Here is a 16,945-nt window from a genome sequence, read left to right as displayed (position 1 = left end):
AAATTAAATGTGCAAATGTTCAGTGTTTATGTTGTACTATTTTTAAGACCTCTACTTTTTTGCTTTATACTGTTCATAAGGTTGAGCATAATGTAAACCCTTAAACTAACTGCGTCGCATGCTTTTCTCACATTATACCCAGACACCCTATATTGACTTTCCTGACCTTACACTATTTGCCATTGCATTTTAATGGAATTCTAGGTGTGAACCAACATTGACAAGAATGTGTCTGGCCAATGATTCGGTGGTACAGGAAGCTTTTTAACAGGCTATTGTTGGAGTTTATCCATGTGTGTATGTGTGTACGAGCTTCCTGCTCGAAATCATAAATATGCTATTGCACTACACTTTTACCCCTTTATCACAAAACCATCAAACTTACGTTCAACACCCAGCTTTCCTGCATGGGTGCGTGTGACCACATATTTTATTATTGCCATTTCCTTAAGCTGTCTGCATCTTGAAATATCACTGTTGTCACACACAACAAATTCAAGGCACAAGACTTACAAAACTTAAAACATACAATGGAGTGACTGTACCGTGAAGATTGTGACAACCTGTTTGGTAGAAGTAGAAGTTTACATTGCTGTTTAATTACTGATTTATTATGAAAAAAAATCATAATTAATTTATTCACTTACGTTAGGTCAACATACAATTGAACAATTCAATGGAACTATTTTAAATCTAAACTTTAACAACCACCAATAGGTTTTCATCATCTTTCCTAGCATTTATTTAATACATTTCTATCTTCATACAGTATATGTCATGTAGAGCAGGTCATTGCTGTGGACCTCACGTCCCAGTTTTTTTATATGTTCTCTGGGTTGGGGCCTGTGGATGGTGTCCTGTGGCCCCTCTGGCTGTTGAGCCTATTGTATTCTGCATCAACACTCGTGGTCTGGTGCATAAAGGGCATCTGGTTAGCAGCTTATACTCTACGGCAGGCATGAAAAGCAGCCATCATCCGCTCACATCTGCTCAGTGGTGCGTCAAGGACGAGTCCTGAGTCTAGCTGAGCTCAGAGAAGTTCAATTTGGCCCGCAGGTCACCAGGAGAAGCGGACTGGAGTGACCGAGCCGGGCTGCACTGGACCCGCCACTGCAAAGGTGACTGTTCGGGCTCAGGTCACCTTGGCTCTGCCCTTTAATTAAATTTTATTCTTTTCAGCAGTTTATGATATGTTATATCCTCGGAATGGTGTAAGTGAGCTGTATTTTTCAATGGTCAAACTGAAGATATGTTTTTGAAATGGTATAACTGAGCTACACAGATGTTTTTTTTGTCAGTTTTATCACTGTCTATTTTTTAATGTTTGGTGAGTAGATTAGATTAGGAACTAATAGACAACACTACTGGTCAAAAATATTTAAACACTTGAGTGAAATGTTTCTCATTATCTTAAAAAGAGTTTGATCTGATAGTGTATGATTAAATGTATGAAATTAGTTAAGTAGACTATGCATATATAAACATTTTCAAACTAAATATTTATTATTAAAAATGTATATGAAGTGGATGACTTTGACGTGAAGCCCTAAGAAGCTGCATGCTTGATAAAATGCCAAGAAAACAATTCTGCAAATTTTAGTATCAAAATTATTTTTTTAATGCAACATATTCTCATAGTTCCCTTTGATGTGCTTGTTTAACTTTTAACCGGTAGTGTATATTCACAAAATATTAGGCAAAGTCCAAATAATATTTATATTTATTAGCAGATGCTTTTATCTAATCTATTTTTTTCAATTAGCACAATTGCACATTATTGAGGCAACGGTCTGTTTTTTAATCTACAAAATTTTAGTCTTAATTTAGTTTTGAGTCAAGTCCTGAGTTTTTTATTTATTTATACAGTGGATTCAAAGTTAAATTTTTATGTCTGTGTTCCCTGGAAAAAAACATTTGTGCTGTTACTACTTTACAATAATTTTAAAGAACAGTTAGACCAGCTTTCTGTAAAATACTGAATTATGGAAAATATTTTTTAATTTTTTCTAATTCCTATTTCTCTTCCCTGTACACAGCTAATACACAACCATGGGAGACTGGAGCTTCTTGGGTAATATTTTAGAGGAAGTAAATGAACACTCCACTGTGATCGGTCGCGTCTGGCTCACGGTGTTATTTATTTTCCGCATTCTGATTCTGGGCACAGCAGCCGAGTTCGTTTGGGGAGATGAGCAATCCGATTATGTCTGTAACACTCAACAGCCAGGCTGTGAAAATGTGTGTTACGACGAGGCCTTTCCAATCTCCCACATTCGTCTCTGGGTGTTACAGATCATTTTTGTATCCACCCCTTCGCTTGTATACGTTGGCCACGCTGTCCATTACATTCATATGTTAGAAAAACGTAAGGAACGTGAAGAAGCTGAGATTAGCCATCAACAGGAATTATCTGAGGATCATCTCCCACTAGCAGCTGATCAGGGAAGCGTCCGCACCACCAAGGAGACAAACACAAAAAGTAGCAAGAAGTTCAGGCTCGAGGGCACTCTGCTTTTCACCTACATTTGCCATATCATCTTTAAAGCTCTGTTTGAAGCTGGTTTTGTAGTTGGACAATACTTTTTGTACGGGTTTCACATCCTGCCCCTGTACAAGTGCAGTCGCTGGCCGTGTCCCAATACGGTGGACTGCTACGTCTCCAGGCCAACCGAGAAGACCATCTTTATAGTCTTCATGCTTGCTGTGGCTTGCGTCTCACTGGTTCTCAACTTTGTGGAGATCAGCCACCTTGGTTTGAAGAAGATCCATTTTGCGTTTTGTCGGTCAGCTCAAACACACCTGGAGTCTCCTGGCCCACCTGAGAGGAGTCTACCATTGCTCCAAACCCCCTCTGTACAAAAATCCAAAGGCTATACGCGTCTTGAAGACGAGAAGAGAGATGAGGTTGCACACGTTTATCCACTAGCAGAAGTTGGTATGGAGGAAGGCCAGTTCTTGTCACCTCAAGTGGAGAAAGAACAGCAAAGGAGTCAAGAGGGAGTTATGCCAACAGCGCCCCCTGTAGAGGAGACAGTGATATGTGATGAAACCCAGCCATCCCTCTTTCAAGTCACAGAGCTAACAAATGAGGAAGAGGAGCCACGGCGGGAGGGAGATGAGGTTGACAGCTTGAAGACTACGATCGCATTACATGAACTATTGGAGGAACGATTAGAGGAGGATAGCATGGAGGAAACATATTTAATATCCCTTGAAGAGAGTTTGGATGTAGGAGAATGGCTGAGCGGAGAGATGAATAAGAATAGGTTAGTGAGACAGAGAAGCTTAGTTGAGGATGAGCTTACACAGGAGGAAAACTGTTTAAAAGCTGAAGAGATGGAAATTTTACAGGAAATCGAAGAAACAGGGGAGATGGGTTTACCTGTGGTAGATGAAGTAGGACCTGGTGAACTTTGTGAGACAGAGACATTTATAAACGAGGGAACTTTGAAGGAGATGAAGTCTTTAAAGAATGGTGCTTATCTTGAAGTGTCAGACATTCATGAAAGCACACAAGAACCCCAGGCTTTAGGGGAGGTTGTCGGGTCAGAGGAATTAGGAAATGTATGTGAAATACAGAAAGATAAAGCACATATGTATGTAGATAATGTAGGTGGGGTAGACACAAAAGTGGAAGGAGAGGATGTGAATACAGGTAAGGATGAACCTTTAGAAATTTTTGTTAATACAGATGAGGTTAAATCTCTTCAGATTGCAGGCTACACTGGTGAAACGAAAGCATTAGATGAAGTGGATTTAGAACAGGTGGACATTTTTGGAAAGAAGGAGATGGAGGATCCAGAAGAAGACAAAGATTCTAGTGTGTGGAACAGTACAATGAAAGATGAATTTGTTGAAATCTCTGGGAAGGAGGAGAGTTCACATGAATCAAAAGCTTTAGAGGCAATAGATGAGATGATGGAGGTTCCATCTTTAGCTCTAGAAGTCGACACAACAGAGAGGCTTGAAGAAACAAGATCTTTAAGTCGTCTTAGTAAAGGGAGCAGTAAAGCCAGATCAGATGATTTAACAATATGACCAAACTTTACCAAAGAATTAATTGACATTATTTGGATTTCAATATTACCCAAGTGCCAAGTCATCAGTTTTTTTTCCAGATAACCTATTTTACAGTTCAAGTAAAAATAACATAAAAATTGAATTTGAACAATTCCCCTTAAATTTCATTTAATAACAATTTAATGAAAGACAGTCATTCTTGTTTGTTGTGATAATTATTATGTTTATTAATATGTTTTCTATTTATTGTTATATTCAGATGTCATGATCTTAGGCAGTATAAATAATTTTCTTTCATTTTTTTTAAGAAAAAATGCTTTATTCTTAAAAAACTTTTGTTACTGCTACCAATGAAACGTTCAACTTTATACTATATAGTTCTTGGTTAATGCAAACCAAAGGCATAATTGAAATGGAGCAGACTCAGTATATACATGGGATGTATCCTCAAATTTATAAAAAAATACAAAATTATTGTATGCTGTGTGTAAATTTGCACCTTCTTAACAGATAAAATTATCGTTTACTGGATTATGTCTCAATTTAACAGTGGAGCCCAAATAAACAACAACCTCTTTGTCATCTAATTTTTTAAAAAATTTTAATTACAATATATGAGGATTGATCGTTTTTACCTAAACATTAGCAAACCTATATCTGACCACAAATTGATTATTAAATAAACCATGACCTTTAGTGGTCGACAGAACAATTTAACAAGTGAATAGGTGTAAAGTTAAAGTGAAGTGCATAGATGTGTATATAGATGTGTAACTATATATAAAGACTATGTATAGAGAAGCAAACAATACCTGTATATGACAGATTGATCTCAAGAGATCAGATTATAACTCAAAAAACTCAAAAACTCAAGGTGCTTAAAAAGGGAGGAGCATTTGACATTTAGTCAGACTACCTAGTCACACAGCATACGCCCTAAATAACAAGTGTCATGCAGATTTTTTTTCTACTTCATGTAATCACCACTTAATGAGCATATTCAAGACAGTGTTTTTAGGTGTCAACTGAATGAAGATCAAATATTTTCATAGAAACTTTTATTGTTTTATTAACAATTGAATGATAGAATGATACAGAATGTACAAATCATGAAAACATCAAACAGCAACAATGCCCCAAGGTAAAAAAATATACAATAAAAACACTTTATTTTGTGTACTTAAACGTGCTCCATTTTCTTCAGTACTTCTAATAATGGTGTTCAAAAATAACACTGTTGAGTACGCCTATATCTTAAGTTTATATTAAAAAGTACTGTAGATACATTTTGTATATTTAGTATAAATTAGTGTGAAAGAAAGCACTTTAAATAGATTTTAGTGAACTATTTTTATCTGGGCTTCCGAGAAGGGGAAAAACAACTTGTTTTTCTTGTTCCTTATCAACAGCTACACGGAACAGGTATAATCAGGAAGTCTTTCTGTTTGAAGTGGCTTTTCTCTGTTATAGACAGACAGATAATGTATCACTAGCAAAATCCTAAGGTAAGGCATGTGAAGACCCATAAAAACAGTTTCTGTTTTGAAATTTAAACCCAAAAGTGAAACAGAAGTAAAATAGAGAAATGAACAAGCAACAAAATGGCACGCTACAGAAATATAAACCCAGTATATCATACCTTTTATGTAAGTAGTTTTCTCATGATAAAGTCTATAATAGGAAACACATTTATCAGCTGCCCTTTCTTCCACTGACTGTATAGATTCAGCAACTCAACTCTAGAACATCCATCTTGACAAACTGAGGACTAAACAAAAATCAATTCAATCAACAAACTTTAAATCTATTTTACAGGGTAAAATTTGAGAAAACAAACAAACTGGCCACAAACTACATAAACTAGCAACTATATGAAGTCACATTCATATGAAAAGATTCAAATTATTCTTTTATATATAAATCAAGCACAGTTCATAGGGATGCACCGATATGTAAATTTTGGCCAATAATGATAATTGATCATTCTTGAAGATTGGAAGCCGATTATCAATATATTGGCCGAGATATATTAAATATTAATATAACGTTTTCCGAGACGAAAAATATTTTTTTCCCCATGAATGATGCTCTTGCAGAGCAACCCAGACAGGTGTTCTCAATTCCCACAAGTCTAACAGGTCTCAAGACAGAAAGCATTCACACCTTTGTTGGCTTTTATATGTTTAGCTCCAATAATTTACACATTCGTAAATATCTATAGATACTACTACATCAACAATGTTTTGCTAATAGCAGTTAGTAAATGAGCAGTGTGCAGCTGAAGTGGATCAACCAGAGGAAATTATATTTTTTCTGCTATAGGCTAATATATCGGCATAGATTTTATTATCGGCGGATACCCATAACATTTAAAACGACCATTTATCAGGCGATACCGATATGGCTGATACTTTATCGTGCATCCCTAGTACTTAGCATTGTCTTTTTTCACTGACCTTAGGAAATGACTGCAAAACATGAATCCACCACAATAAATATTTCTGATCTTCTGTCAGTGTCTTGCCTTTAAAGAGTTTACAAATGTTCAGTTCTTCTGAACAGTTCCTGAAACTCTCAGCAGAGGAAACCTAGATACAAAGATTAAAAAAATTCTAACTGAGATATACTTCTACAGTTCAATGAAGTAATATGTACAATATGTTTTCTGCAATCGCACTATATAAGACCAGTAGTATTAAAACAAGTTTTTTATGAGGTATTGCAATAGGTGTGGATACATGTTTGATAACATATTGATATGTAGTTGAAAAGTAAACTTTTATACTGTTGACATTCAGATTAAAGATTTTTTCTCAAGGACCTGTGCAAAGTATTTCATATTCACTCTCAACTCAAAATGGATCCTTATGTAATAGCTTCACCTGATACCATGAGTAAGACACATACAACATCACAGTTCTTATTTGTGACAACATCTAAACTAAAAGTGTTGTAAAGTGATGATGTTTGAGGTACATAATCACTTAGGAATCTTGGAAAGTTCACATAAATACCCTCATTGAGTTCAACAGCTTAAGAAGAACTAATATTAACACAAGAGCTATAGATTTACTATACATATCATAAGCAGTTTATGTTCAACATGTATTATTATTGCCCAGGAATAAGCAGGACTAATTATTGAAACACTGCAGTTAGCTTGTTACTCTTTTATTCTGATCTTCCTCCTGGTTAAACCATAATGATAAAATGACACTATCTGCAAACATGTACACTGACAAAAGTATTTGGACGTCCCCTTCTAATGAACAAGTGTGACTACATTGGTAATTTCCATGAGAACAAATCATAATGCTATAGCATACAGGATGATGATATTCTATAGAACTTGACTGGTCTACAAAACCACTTGGCCATGACCCAGCTGAACACCTTTGAGCCAAGCACTCGTCATCACTTGTACACAGGGCTAAAGTCATCTCAGAACAGACAAAGCATTAAGATTAATGTTTCGATTGTAAATACTGAAATAGATAGACATATTTATTAGAAGGTTCTGTCCCAATACTTTTGTCCATATGTGTGTGTGTGTGATTCATTCTATTAAACAAGTCTCTAGCGAATCTGCACCTGCCCTCAGTGTAGATGTGGTCGGGTTTCAATTGAGGTAAAAACAAAACATATGATTTGCCAGGTGTTTTCCTGTATGACTATTTTGGTCTTTCATTTCAATTGTAAAAGTAAGGACTTTTTGAAATTCAAAATTTGAAGTGTAGTTTCAACTGCATATTTGACTGGATTCTATGTCTATCATACCTTGTCTTTGTTTTTCAGCTTTAAACATTTCAGCTCCTTCGACCACTTTGAGATAAAACATTTACAATCCACAAAAGACAAATCTTTAACCACAAGGTGCTGTAGGCAAAATCCAGAGACCTATAGTAAGAAACATAATCTAGAGTTATTCATACAGTGTCTAGACAAGTTTGATGATTCATGTTTGAACACTTATGTTCAAACAAAGTATGTCTGGATCTGATCTAAGGATTTTTTTACATTTAAAAACACACACTTAATGGGTTTAAACTCCTACAAGCTTGATCTGTTTTTGAGACAAAGTAAAACCAGTAAAAACACAAACTACCTTTGCTGTGATTCTTTCCAACTGTGTTGCTAGGATTATTATAATTTGTTGACTGGATTCCAAGGTGATAGACTCCTTCTGTGTAGACATATAAAATGTCTTTATACAGTAACTGTTCTTTGATAATTTTCACAACAATAACATTTCTAACAATGTATTTTTTCACATAGATTCCACTCATAAACATATTTGGGACATTAAGACGCATACTTTACCTGTTGCAATTCATACTCTGAGCCCATCTTAAGCATTTTCATCCAATTTCCCTTTTGAAAAGAAGACATACAAATATGTTCAAAAACCATATAACAAATATATGACATTGATGTAAATACTGTATGCAACAAAGCAATATATAGTTACCAGTGACAACGTAGGTTTTGTGAAGTCTTCAGATGAACAATCACATTTTGAGTGATCATGATTTTCCCGCAAAAGTATAGCATCTCGTCCTTTGAAATAACATTTACACACACGTCGTGTTAGATTAGAACATCGTACAGTAACGTTATGAGCAACTAAAGCTAAACGGCTATAGCCTACATGCAATAACAGGATTATCATTCAAACCTTTGAAGGAAATAAATACAGCCACGTAAACATACGAGAACATGATTAATTTGCTTACCTCTATTAGGCGATTCCTTTGTTGTCTGAAATAAAATCTTCATGGTTAACGTTTATGCGTGAGCTCCAGAGACATGAAACAGTGACTGCCAGTGCGATCAAAACTGAAACTACTGACATATAAAGTGATTTACAAGAAGATAAGCTTTTGAAAGTAAACTGATTATTTTGCAACATCTGGGTTTTTTTAGAATTTCTCGTTTGTTTGTTGTAAACAATTCGAAGTGACTTTCGGTTTCCCTAAACAAATAGGCATTGTTTTAATTGAGTTATTTAATGGAGACTGCAGACCCGCTATACAGTGCACTTTTTGTGAGGTGAGATGCAGCTGGAGCTCTCTTCTCTGGACTATCTGTAAATAATCAAAAACTAAACCCACAACACAGTTTTTATATGAAAGAGTTTTAATGAATTTACATTTACATTTAGGCATTTGGCAGACGCTTTTATCCAAAGCGACTTACGTTGCTTTATCCTATACATTTTACATAGGTATTTGCAATCCCCTGGGATCGAACCCACAACCTGCTCTTACCACTGAGCTACAGGAAAGCTATTAATAGAATTAACAGAAGAAAAATACAACTTTTTTTGTCAATGTATTTGTTATCAACAAGGGAAAACATTTTAGAACACACTACCATGTCAAGTTATTTACAGCGTTAGAAATCTGGGTACTAAGTCACAAGAGTGAATGAGTTCACACACACAGAGACGATGCAGAATTCCGCATTTAAAATAGCATTTGTTTGGATGTATGCTTATGTTTCCCCTCGCCTTGCTCTTGCATGGGTAGAAAACCCTTGGGCTTTAAAGTACACACAAGGGGACAAGGTTTTCCCAAAAAATAAGAATTTATTTAAGACAGAGTTTATGAGAACAACAGATAAATTCTTCACGTATCTACATTTAAAAAGATTTGTGACTTAAAACAGGGCTGTGTGACCATGAAACCAACATTCACTTAGCCTACCTGATCAGGGCACAAACGACAATGAGAGCACACCCACACACATGCGATCCAGACAAACGGACCGGACCTCATATTTTGGCGTCCTCTCCATTGCTCGCTTATAAACCCCCAACCATGTACTCAGCCACGCCCTACACAAAAAAGAAGCTAGCTCACCGGCTACACTTATAAAATCACCATTTCTCTGTCAGTCTCAATGGTCCCAAACATTGGGTAAATGTTGTAAGTCCTACTAAAATCTGTTATAAATGTGTAAATATGTCTTTCTTTTTCTGCATCATAGAAGGAGCCTTGACCCTCATCTAGATAAACACCTAATTTAGAAGGGGTTGGCTGGTTCAGTTACAGCTATTGTCCCAAGTTGAAGGCGCAGATTCCAGTATCCCATTTTTGTGGTCATATTGACATATCCAGTCCGGCGGGCTGACTCTTTCACAACTCCCACCCGCCACTCATGTTTTTTACTTACATCTACCTCCCAGTAATGACGACCTGTGTTGTAACCCTCTTTAGCTTGAACACAAGTCCAGCCATCATATCTAGAATGATTCCTTTCAAACCCATCCCAGTTTTTATTTAAGGGGGGGTAGACACAAAAGTGGAAGGAGAGGATGTGAATACAGGTAAGGATGAATCCTTAGAAATGTATGTTAATACAGATAAGCTTAAATCTCTTGAGATTGCAGGCTACACTGGTGAAATGAAAGCTTTAGATGAAGTGGATTTAGAACAGGTGGACATTTTGGAAAGAAGGAGATGGAGGATCCAGAAGAAGACAAATTTTCTAGATGATGAAAGATGATTTTGTTGAAATCTCTGGGAAGGAGGAGAGTTCACATCAAAAGCTTTAGAGGCAACAGATGAGATGATGGAGGTTCCATCTGTACGTCTAGAAATCGAGACAACAGAGAGGCTTGAAGAAACAAGATCTTTAAGTCGTTTTAGCAAAGGGAGCAGTAAAGCCAGATCAGATGATTTAACAATATGACCAAACTTTACCAAAGAATGTGTGGAGGACATTCTTTGATTCCAATATTTCCCAAGTGCTACATAATAAAAACAACGTTTTTTTCTAAGCAACATATTTGACAATTCACAAAGTCAAAATAACATAAAAAATAAATGTTTAATTTAAACAATGTGTGGATGTCAACTTGACAACAACAACATAATCTAATGTAAATTTTGACACATTTGTATATTTAAATGTAAACATTTGTTTAAATATTAAACATATTAAAGTTTATTTTCTGTCCCCTTAAAATTTATTCAATCTCAATTCAATTTTAATTATTGTGGAAACTGCATTGAATTGAGATTGTTTTAATTGTTGTGTGTATTAATATACTTGCTATTTATTGTTATATTCAGATGTTTTATGATCTTGAGATGTATAAATAACAGTGTTATTATTAAAATCTTTTGGTAAATTCAAAACTGTTACCGCAATGAACGTTCAACTTTATAATGTGTAGTTCTTGGTAAATGCCCACCCAAAGCATAACTGAAATGAAGCACACTCTGTATTTATATTGGATGTATTGATAAATATATAAAAACAAACAAAGGGAATTTTATGCAGTGTAAATACTCACCTCCTTAACAGCTACAATGATCATTCACTGGTTTTTTTGTCTTAGCCGAAAATAAACAGCCAATTATCTTTTCTTTAGATCTCAATTAGAATAGATGAGCATGTAGCATTTTTTACTTAAAGGTTCTGTGTGTACGTTTCAGAGGCCACTATTGGCGATGTAGGAAATTGCAACCTACAGCTCCTCTACCCCCTCTCCCTCCCATTAGAGAAGCTACGGTTGGCGTCACAGGACAAAAGGGTTCCGGCCATTATCAGTGGTGTTGATAAGTGCAATCTACGTCTCACAGGCGAACAGACCGAAGCTACGGACACAGATGTCGTCGTTTGAGACAGCAGAGAGTAACCTTTGCAAGTCAAGTGACGAGGTTTATTTACAAAGAAAAATAAATAAATTAAATTGACTTAATTCATTATTTACTCTAATCGTTATAGTGAATATTATTGTTACTTGTTTAGCATTGTGTCAGTGATGTATTCGCTTATTTTGCATAGCATTTTTTGGCACGGTAACTTGGTTCGTATCTTACTGCTTATTGAAACCGCTTGCTAATGCTAAAGGCGTGTAATCTAAACGCGAAAGTCTTAGCAGACGTTTGGCATCACCCCAATTGATCAGTTGTATCTTCTCAAATCTTCGTTGACACTGTATTGCTGATAAACTATGGCACTTTGGATTTCATCCTATCAATTATTCAATTACACATTTGTATGCACAGAAGCTAATCAGTATTATAATATAATTTTCACCCGATTTATGCAAATTATGATTGTAATAATGATTTCTAACTTGATTTTTTACACAGCTATGTAAAAAGGAATTATAGTACAATTAAAAAGTGCCAAAAAACAAGAAAAACTCACTTGATGATCAGCTCATCTATTAGCTAAAGCTATCGAACAAACAGTTCACTTATATTGCGGAAATTAGACAAATTTACCGGTCCAGCAGTAAGCTGGCAACTTCGGCGTCGCTCAGCAAACCCTTGTCCTGCTTCAGTGCCCTCCATTTGGGAAAAGCCACGCCGATGTTTATTCGGGTTTTATGTCACGACTTCGCCTTGCTGCATCGTATTTTCTCTTTTTTGAACGAACAGATTAACGCTCTGTCGGCTCGTGTGCAGAGTATGTGTGGTCCGCCATAATCGCAAATTTCGCTTTTTACTGCAACAAAGAACCGTTTATATTTCTAATAAAAAACACGACAAGAAAATGCTGTTATTGTTCTTCCTCTTCTTCTGCTTTTCCTTATATCTAGTCGCTTTGCAAGCTGACTCAAAACACAGCCGAAGAAGAAGAACTAGTCCCGTGCATACTTCGTTTTACGAAACGAGCTCAGTTTGTCCGTGTAGTGATACTATAGAAACATGGCTGTGCACATTGATAAATTACATGTAAGGGTGTCCCCGCGATGTATATATATAAAATGGCTCATTGTAAGGTAATATAAACATTTCGGTTCATTTTGTAAGGTATTTGTTCACCACTCACAACATAGTTTTGTATTATATATTACATTTTGGTGAATAAATCCTTCAAAATCCTACACCCTGTACCTTTAACCTTGGACATTTATAAACTTCTATCTGACCACTGAATGTGGAAAACACAGTAGCGTAGTGAAACAATGTCCTCTAGTGATCAAAACTGAAACCAAACTGCAACAAAGTGAAAGTTAAATGTCAGATAGCTCAAATATGATAAAAAACTTTGAGGGACGACTAAGCAATACCTGTATAATCATGATAAAACCTTTTGGCTAACGATCAATATAGAATCAATAAACATGTCAAATTGTGTTATGGTATAATTGGGAAATTAAGGGCATTGCTGTGGAACTTCTTTATTTATTTTAACTTTTCAAACTTTTGGCATTTAATCAAGACTAACTAGTCACACTACCATACATGACTTACCAGCTCCTAAGATTAGTGTCAGGTAAATATTTCTTTTAAGTTAATCACCCTTTTAAAACCATGACGTGTACGTTTGACAGTTTGTTTTCACTAACTAAATGAAGTTAAAATGATCCCTACTTAGTGTCTAGATATCACTTGATTGGATGCTGGATCACAATGATGGCACAACAATAATGTAAATAACACAGTTTCATAGAAACAATTAATTCATTTAATTTTTAAGAACTGCTTTCTGTTTACACAGATACATTTTTTTATAAGAAACCACATGCAACAGAATGTACAGAATGCGAAGAAAAATTTAAGCCGGGAAACATCAAACATCATGAAGGCATTCTGTGAATGTCAAAACTTTCCACCCCTTGTTTCTTCTGTTTCTTGTCAAGAGCTACGTGGTATGGGTATAGTTGTTGACTATTCTCTGTTATTGATAAAGAGAAAGAGAATGTCTGTCAGAAGTAAAATTCTACCAAAAGATCTGTGAAATCCCATGACAATATAACAGTTAAAAAAATCCCACCTGTTCCCACATCTGTGTTGACATGTGTTGAACTTCTGTCTCAAAACTGAATCCAAAAATTAAAGATTTTGATTATATATCAATTTGCTCTAGAATTAGAGGTACAATCTTAAGATTCATGCCTTTAAATAAACTAATTTCGAAGTATTTAAAGAACAAAAATTACTATTTTAAAATTGTCTGATATATATATATTTTCATAACTGTTAGATGGCCCTGATATATTTAAAGTAGTAAAATAGAAGAACAAACTGGCAACAAAACAGCACACTATAGAAATATGAAGCCATTACCATACATTTTTCATAAGTACTTTTCTCATGATGAAGTCCATAATAGGAAGCACATTAATCAGAAGCCCTTTTTTCCACTGACTGTAGAGATTCAATAACTCATATGAAACCACATTCAACTGGAAGGAATTCAAATTATTAAATGTTACTTCATTATTCAAATTACTACTATATATACATATATACAGTATATTCAAACAATTGAGCACAGTTCATAGCATTGCTTTTTACTGACCTTAGGAAATGACTGCAAAATATAAATCCACAACAACAGATCTTTATGATCCTCTGTCAGTGTCTTATCTTTAAAGAGTTTGCAAACGTTCAGTCCTTCTGAACAGTTTCTGAAACTCTCAGAATAGGGAACCTAATGGGATACAAAGATTTAAACAATACTAACTACCATATACATCTACAATTCAATGAAATGTTTTCTGAAATCCCATACAGGTATCCTATTCAAAGTGTTTTTAGACGAGGTGTTGTTGAAAAGAAGGCTTTCTTTATTCTGTTGACATTTAGATACAATATGTATTCAGAGCGGTAATTGTTTCACAGGAAACTATGCAAAGTAAGTACTAACTGCTTTTTATAGATACTTTTCAAGCTTTCAAGTTGTCATACGAGTACAACTTTATATCAAGGGTGGGCAGCAGTTCAGCTCTCACCTATCTAATACTGTTGATTGGCACTTCCTCTCTTATAACAACAATATAATACCCATTTACTCAGTTTTGTTATATGTCATTTACATGCTATACTTTTTCACCCAGAATAGATCCTGATGTAGTAGTTTCACATATGTTATCCATATAGTGTACTTGTGAATCATTCTATTGACCCAGTCTATAGAGAATATGTACCCGTCCTCAAACAGTAGATGTTGTAATTTTGTTCATATTTTCAGTTTGATGGTGGTCAAGTTTCCATTGAGGTAAAAAAAAAACACATGATGGGACAGGTGTTTTCCTGTCACTTATAAAAGCAGGGATTGGATATAAAATGTTACCATGCTACATATCATATTATATCTGCCACCATTTATTGGCAATGATTTTTACTGCCATCAATGCCATGTGCAACTTGCCAAGCATTAACTTAAATCATAAGTGTAGGTTCCACTGTATATTTGACTTGATTCTATGTCTATCATACCTTGTCTTTGTTTTTCTGCTTTAAACATTTCAGCTCCTTGGACCACTTTGAGATAAAATATTTACAATCCACAAAAGACAAATTTTCAAGCACAAAGTGTAGGGACAGTCCAGAGACCTACATATGAAAAAAACATTATCTAAAGTTATTCATACAGTGTCTATACAAGTTTGATGATTTATGTGGATAGTTTCTTATGTTATGCTTAGTGTGTCTAGATCTGATCTTAAGGATTTTTTTAACTGGGTTTAAACTCCTACAAGCTTGATCTGTTTTTGAGACAAAGTAAAACCAGTGAAAAGTAACCTACCCTTGATGTGCCTGTGATTCTTTCCAACTGTGTTGCTAAGACTTGTATCATTCGTTGACTGGACCAATGTGATAGACTCTTTCTGTGTAGACATACAGGTGATCTCTTTCCAACTGTTCTTTTTAAACCAATAACATTTCTCAACAATTTATAATTTTATTTCGGTTCAACTTATAGGACATTCAAACACATACTTGCATATTCATCCTATGTCCCTTCTAAAAAGAAGACATAAAAATATGTCAAAAACTAATATAGCTATGACATTGCTGTAAAAATGTAATGCAACAAAGCCATATATAGTGACCATCAGTGACAACATTGGTTTTGTGAAGTCTTCAGAGGAACAATCGCATTTTGACTGCTTTTCCCAGAGCATGACATCTCGTCCTTTGCCATAACATTTACACACACGTCGTGTTGGTGGTGATAATGACGATGCACATCGTGCAATATGAGCAACTAAAGCAAAACGAATTTCATTGGTTATTCACGCAATAGTAACAGAATTATCATGCAAATCCTTGAAGGAAACAAAGACAGCGAAGTAAACATACGAGAACATGAGTCATTTACTTACATTTATTAGACGATTCCTTCATTGTCTGAAATAAAATCTTCATGGTTACTAGTGCATCAGAAATTGAAACGGCGCCGGTGAACTCCGAACAAAACCGAAACAGGACGGTGTTGATTTCTTCGATGTCATGTGATTTCAAAAATCGAACTCTTGAAAAGGAAACAGTTCGATCCCAGCAGCCACCACCAGTGTGTCCTTGAGCAAGACACTTTACTCCATGTTGCTCCAGGGGGATTGTCCCTGTAATAAGTTCACTGTAAGTCGCTTTGGATAAAAGCGTCTGCCAAATGACTAAATGTAAAATGTAAACAGAAACTCAAGCGCCTATGGAATTATGCATTTGTTTGTCAAAATCTTCAGGAATTCCATTCTTTTAGAATTTGACATTTGTTTGCTGTAAACAATTGTCACATTAATGCTGAAGTTACACTTGGTATTTAAAGCTAAACTTACATCACAAACTTTTTCTCCATTAATCAATCATTGGAGTTTGGGTTCCTTGCCACAGCAGTGCAGTGTTGGCTTGCTCACCGGGAGACTGCATTTATTTATGTATTAATTATATATTATTTATTAGAATGATCTTGCTTGTTCTATAAACACAACGCACTGTGCTGTGTTTTACCTTTTCTGTTTTTCCTGTTTGCCCCTGTAAAGCTGCTTTGGAACCATGCACATTGTGAAAAGCGCTATATAAATAAACTTGAATTGAAATGAACAATTTAAAGTGTTTTCGTTTTCCCTTAACAAATATAAATTGTTTTTATTTAGTTGTTTAATGGAGACAGCATTCTTTGGACTCTATGCCCGTGAATAATCAAAAACTAAACCCACAACACAGTTTGTGCA

At 35.3% G+C, this 16,945-nt stretch overlaps 2 protein-coding genes across 5 annotated transcripts; one reads left to right on the top strand and one right to left on the bottom strand.

Moving 5' to 3' along the window:
• Positions 1–2,049: 2,049 nt before the first annotated feature.
• On the top strand, positions 2,050–4,038 carry gja8a (gap junction protein alpha 8 paralog a). Its single transcript, XM_056755159.1, has one exon. It carries the CDS (start codon positions 2,050–2,052, stop codon positions 4,036–4,038), a length of 1,989 nt encoding a protein of 662 aa, XP_056611137.1.
• A 1,023-nt stretch (positions 4,039–5,061) lies between these two features.
• Positions 5,062–8,906, bottom strand: zgc:113314 (uncharacterized protein LOC619272 homolog). Of its 4 annotated transcripts, none has more exons than XM_056754810.1 (7): positions 8,754–8,906; positions 8,489–8,577; positions 8,341–8,391; positions 8,123–8,203; positions 7,798–7,917; positions 6,477–6,608; positions 5,062–5,788 (listed from the first exon to the last, which is right to left on the bottom strand). In XM_056754810.1, the coding sequence occupies exons 1-7, from the start codon at positions 8,794–8,796 to the stop codon at positions 5,663–5,665; spliced, it is 642 nt and encodes a 213-aa protein (XP_056610788.1). In that variant the 5' UTR covers positions 8,797–8,906; the 3' UTR covers positions 5,062–5,662. The 4 variants fall into 4 exon arrangements, with proteins under 4 accessions (XP_056610788.1, XP_056610785.1, XP_056610784.1 ...); XM_056754807.1 differs by lacking the exon at positions 8,754–8,906 and having other exon boundaries at positions 5,062–5,481; positions 5,660–5,788; positions 8,489–8,720; XM_056754806.1 differs by lacking the exon at positions 8,754–8,906 and having other exon boundaries at positions 8,489–8,720.
• Between the last annotated feature and the right edge of the window lie 8,039 nt (positions 8,907–16,945).

Source organism: Triplophysa dalaica, chromosome 8 (assembly GCF_015846415.1).
Source record: "Triplophysa dalaica isolate WHDGS20190420 chromosome 8, ASM1584641v1, whole genome shotgun sequence".
Classification (NCBI taxonomy): Eukaryota; Metazoa; Chordata; class Actinopteri; order Cypriniformes; family Nemacheilidae; genus Triplophysa; species Triplophysa dalaica.
This window is presented reverse-complemented; position numbering and strand designations above follow the sequence as displayed.

Excerpts from the sequence above, each read along its gene's own strand:
- gja8a (XM_056755159.1), top strand. The coding sequence starts at position 2,050 with ATGGGAGACTGGAGCTTCTTGGGTAATATTTTAGAGGAAGTAAATGAA.
- zgc:113314 (XM_056754806.1), bottom strand. The coding sequence starts at position 8,689 with ATGATAATCCTGTTATTGCATGTAGGCTATAGCCGTTTAGCTTTAGTT. Across the intron at positions 8,392-8,488 it reads CAAAACCTACGTTGTCACTG|GGAAATTGGATGAAAATGCT; the intron begins GTAACTATATAT and ends TCTTTTCAAAAG. Across the intron at positions 8,204-8,340 it reads CAGAGTATGAATTGCAACAG|AAGGAGTCTATCACCTTGGA; the intron begins GTAAAGTATGCG and ends ATGTCTACACAG.